Consider the following 5,000-nt stretch of genomic DNA (forward strand, 5'->3'; position numbering starts at 1 on the left):
TAAAAGTACTGATTATTTACATGAAGTCTGGCTCTATACATGCTAAAAGTCCTGAGTATTTACATGGAGTCTGGCTCTATACACGCTAAAAGTCCTGATTATTTACATGGAGTCTGGTGCGGGTTCCTGTTCTCATCTGTTTTCTCGCCCCCTTTAGGAACTGGTCTCTAATCCTGAGTTCATCGTGGGTGGAGCCACCAGGACCGACATCTGCCAGGGAGCTCTGGGTGAGTTTTACTGACTGTCCCTGAACGCACCACAGACAGACAGAGACACCGACAGACAGACAGACAGACACACAGACACACAGAGAGACAGATACACAGACAGACAGACGGGCAGAAAGTGAAAATGTTGAACAAAATGCAACCTAGGGTCTTTTTGTGAATGTACCCGAGTCAAACTTAGGTTTAAAAAGCATAATTAGGATGGAAACGCCACTTTTAAGATTTACCGTATTCTGGTTTTTGGGTCAAATGGCCTTTTGAATGGGAGTGCTAGGGGCACTTTGATGCTAGCCTCAAAATATCTATGTTTAAACCACTAAGAAGGCTCGACACAACATGAGACTTTGCTCCAAGTATCACCAGGGACTCTACACCTTAACCACAGCACTGACAACATTGGTTGTGTTCAGAGAGTTTACTAAAAAGAAAGGCTTTGAAAGACAGTCAGTAAACTCTGCAGACATTACCATCTCAACACGGAGCAGACAAACAGTCAGTAAACTCTGGATCAGCGCTGACACAGAGAGTTAGTGTCAGCTGATCAGTGTTGCTGTCGGAGCGTTTCAACCTCCCTGCTCCCAACAGGGAACACAACGACCACTGTTAGTTCAGCTGCTCTCAGATCCACGCCTGAGCTGCAGATAAGATGAAAAGTGTTTGGATCTGATCAGAACCGACAGAACAAGCCGTGTTCCCTGCAGAACATTTTCTAACCCCAGAACTTCCCACTGGCTGGGTCAGTCTGTGGTTCATTTTAGATCATTTTAGATTTGGGGGTATAGTTCTAGATCTATAAACGATCTGACAGAAACAAGTAGCTGTGAAATACAAAGACTACTTGTGCTATGTTGGGATGTTTTCAGTGATACTCCCACCGCTTTAAACCCTGCAGAGAATCTGTTCTGTAAACGCCCTGATGAGAAACAGCTGATGTGGGCGCTGCCACGCTGAGAGCTCATTGGCCGAGCAGGAAGTTGCAGAACAGGAAGTTGCCTGGCAGCTATTGTTATGTTGTTAGAGGGCGAGAGAACAGACACACGAACAGAGACACACACACACACACACACACACACACACACACACACACATAGATACACACACACACACACACACACACACACACATAGACACACACACACACACACACACACACACACACACACACACACATAGACTGTGTGGGTGTTGTGGTGGATGACTCACTGTGCCGTGCCTTGTTTAAACTTCAGTCTCGGTGGTTGCGTAACTTCACTCTGAAGTTTAGTCTCCACACGTAGAAACTCATTCTCTGTGTTCATTGGCGTGAGCTACAGAATCACAGTGAGACAACAGCAGCATTAAGGCTGCGCTGAATATTTGTGGTGAGAGAGAACAGAAGAGGGTGCAGGCCGGCGCTGAGTGTAATCTGCTTGGTTAGAGAGACAGTAGAGCAGTTGGTTCAGTGTGGAGTAGGACTCACAGGCCGTCATAGGAAGCCTGCAGCACCCCCTGGTGGCCAAGCTTTAAACTGTGATGACCATAAAATGATAGCTTAGAAATATCTCTGGTTGTTGTTTCTGTTCCACGACATTTTTGGGGTGTGGGATGAAGAGAGGGATCATTTTATTAATTAAAAAATTATTTAATTTATCGTCAGTGTGTATTGGCCAATTAGATTTGTCTTGACGTGATTGCGATTCAGTCAATTTTGGATTGTTTTCAATCGCACAACCCCAAACACCCGAGGACTAGCCAGATTCTCCAACTGACTCCTCATCCAGCATACTAGAAAGTAGACTTACACACATGGCACTGCACGTCCACAACGCCATTTTGGATGATCTGATATTCAGGGTCTGGTGGCAGAGTTTATCAGCCCAACTCCAGAGCGCAAATCTACGGCGTAGCCTATATTGAGCCAAGTATGACTGTGATTCATGTATGCCTATTATAAAGAAACAAATAGTCTGTAACTTTAGAAGAAAGATTTTGCATAGTCTCTTACTGTGTGGCACTTTATTATTATATTTATTGGTCTCTTTTTATTAATGTACTCGTGGTTGTTTTAAAATTAAACATACATGTCATCTAGAAAACTGATCCTGGTGCGGGGAGCTCCTTGGTTTAACAGACATTTTGATTATGCATGTATTGCTAATAATATATAATTTACATTGGTTGCACTATATAAATAACATTTTAGTTTATATGCTCACATTCACAAAGATATTAAGATAGGCCTACTTTTTTCATCGCTGGTTTTTGGACTTCGCTGATCAGTATGTTGGGATATAGGGCCCTATTTTGACGATCCACTTTTGCTAGTTTGACGGTAGGAAAAAGGGTCCGTGTGCCGGGGTCATGGTTCTAAAGGGTTGTACTTAGGGTCTTCATTAATCAGAGGTGTGTTTTGGGCGTAACATGCAATCAACCAATCAGAGATCATCTCCCATTCCCTTTAAAAGCCAGGCGCGTTTGGACCTTGGAGCATTGCTGTTATGATGGAGGATCTGCACCGCAATATATTGTATTTGTAATCTTCTGCATGTGTGTGTGCTGCTGTGCGTCCCTGTGTGTGTGTGTGTGTGTGTGTGTGTGTGCGTCCCTGTGTGTGTAACAAGCATAGTGTGCGCACGCTGTGCACGAGCCTAGGAGCATTTTACTAATGCTCTGTTAAAATAACAATGAAATGCTGCGTTATTGACTTTAGACCAGGTTTTTGTTTGTCAATGGTGCCATCACTTCCCGCTGCCTCAAGATAGCAATACTCCCAGAATGCACCTGAACACACCTCCCTGTAAGACCAGCACGCCCAGAATGCACCTGAACACACCTCCCTGTAAGACCAGCACGCCCAGAATGCACCTGAACACACCTCCCTGTAAGACCAGCACGCCCAGAATGTACCTGAACACACCTCCCTGTAAGACCAGCACGCCCAGAATGAACCTGAACACACCTCCCTGTAAGACCAGCACGCCCAGAATGCACCTGAACACACCTCAAGACCAGCACGCCCAGAATGCACCTGAACACACCTCCCTGTAAGACCACCACGCCCAGGATGCACCTGAACACACCTCCCTGTAAGACCACCACGCCCAGATGCGAACACACCTCCCTGTAAGACCAGCACGCCCAGAATGTACCTGAACACACCTCCCTGTAAGACCAGCACGCCCAGAATGTACCTGAACACACCTCCCTGTAAGACCAGCACGCCCAGAATGAACCTGAACACACCTCCCTGTAAGACCAGCACGCCCAGAATGCACCTGAACACACCTCCCTGTAAGACCAGCACGCCCAGAATGCACCTGAACATACCTCACTGTAAGACCAGCACACCCAGAATGCACCTGAACATACCTCACTGTAAGACCAGCACACCCAGAATGCACCTGAACACACCTCCCTGTAAGACCACCACGCCCAGGATGCACCTGAACACACCTCCCTGTAAGACCACCACGCTGGACGGGAAACTGCGTCGGTCTTAAACTAGCAAAGACACTTGCGTCGGGCTTTGCTTTGCTTTGCTTTGCGCTGCGTTGCATGCATGATAGGGCCTGAAATTTGTACGCACCGTCAGCTTAGCTGTAGCTGTAGCACCCCCTGCCGAAAATAGCTTCCTGCGCTTCTGGAGGCTGTAGAAACAGCTTCCTCACTCACTAACTATTCTCTTTGTAGTGTTTATTAAATAATGAACTATATATGAATGACCAAACCAGATCCCAGACACTAGACTATAAACATGGTTTATGTGGCAGAGGCATCATGTAAACCAGGGGTTCTCAAACATTTCACTCAAAGGTCCACATCTGAATTTATTTTAAGTTCTGGGGTCTGTAACGATTGCCGATAACAAAAACAGCTAATCAACTCACATTCAAGTTGAGTTCTCTGTTTTCTGCTCAACTTTTGTACCAATACCAGGACCTGGAGTACAGTACCGGTACCTTTAGATGGTAGTCTACTTTCTCTAATAACTAATGTAGTTCAGCTGTGAGAATAAGTCCAAGTCTGTTTATGTTTGTAGGGAGAGGGAGAGATCAACTACCCTCCGTTACACCAACACTGTGTATTCAACTTCACTAACAATTCATTAATCTGTATATGAGGTTTTTAAAATTAGAAAACATTACACTTCATGAGGACGGGCTGGGTCCAGATTGACCTTGGTCTGAGAAGCCCTGATGTAAACAAACAGAACCAGAAAGCACTCAGGAGGATATATATATATGTGTATATATATATATATATATATATATATATATATATATATATACACACAGACAGCCCTTCTCAGCTTCCTCGGGTGCTGCTTGCTTCTTTTCCTCCAAGGAAACAAGGCCGCGTTGCATTGTGGGATACGAGAGTAACATGTAGGGAACATCATATGTACCCTCAGAGTAGCTGTGTATTGTTGGTATTTTTTATATATATGTGGACTATATAGTGAATTAAACTAACCGCAGAGGATTGGGACACCTCTACAAAATAGAGAACACTATAGGGAACTAATTGTGTGATAGGGAACTAATTGTGTGATAGGGAACTAATTGTGTGATAGGGAACTAATTGTGTGATAGGGAACTGTTGGTAACACGGCTCCTGTGTGTCTTCTAGGTGACTGCTGGCTGCTGGCGGCCATCGCTTCGCTGACCCTGAACGAGTATGTGATGGCCCGAGTCGTTCCCACCGACCAGGGCTTCGGGGACGACTACGCCGGCATCTTCCACTTCCAGGTAACTCTAACCTCACAGAGGATTCTCAGGGTGCTTTTATAACAAA

The 5,000-nt window shown here is 45.3% G+C and overlaps 1 protein-coding gene across 3 annotated transcripts in view; it reads left to right on the forward strand.

Moving 5' to 3' along the window:
• Window positions 1-5,000, forward strand: part of LOC144531350 (calpain-2 catalytic subunit-like) — a 27,842-nt gene that overhangs the window by 5,680 nt on the left and 17,162 nt on the right. For all 3 annotated transcript variants that reach the window (XM_078271455.1, XM_078271446.1, XM_078271439.1), the window contains exons 2-3: window positions 158-227; window positions 4,836-4,954. In XM_078271455.1, coding sequence (XP_078127581.1) covers window positions 158-227; window positions 4,836-4,954 — 189 coding nt within the window. The remainder of the gene's footprint in view (window positions 1-157; window positions 228-4,835; window positions 4,955-5,000) is intronic.

Source organism: Sander vitreus, chromosome 2 (genome assembly GCF_031162955.1).
Source record: "Sander vitreus isolate 19-12246 chromosome 2, sanVit1, whole genome shotgun sequence".
NCBI classification, from domain to species: Eukaryota; Metazoa; Chordata; class Actinopteri; order Perciformes; family Percidae; genus Sander; species Sander vitreus.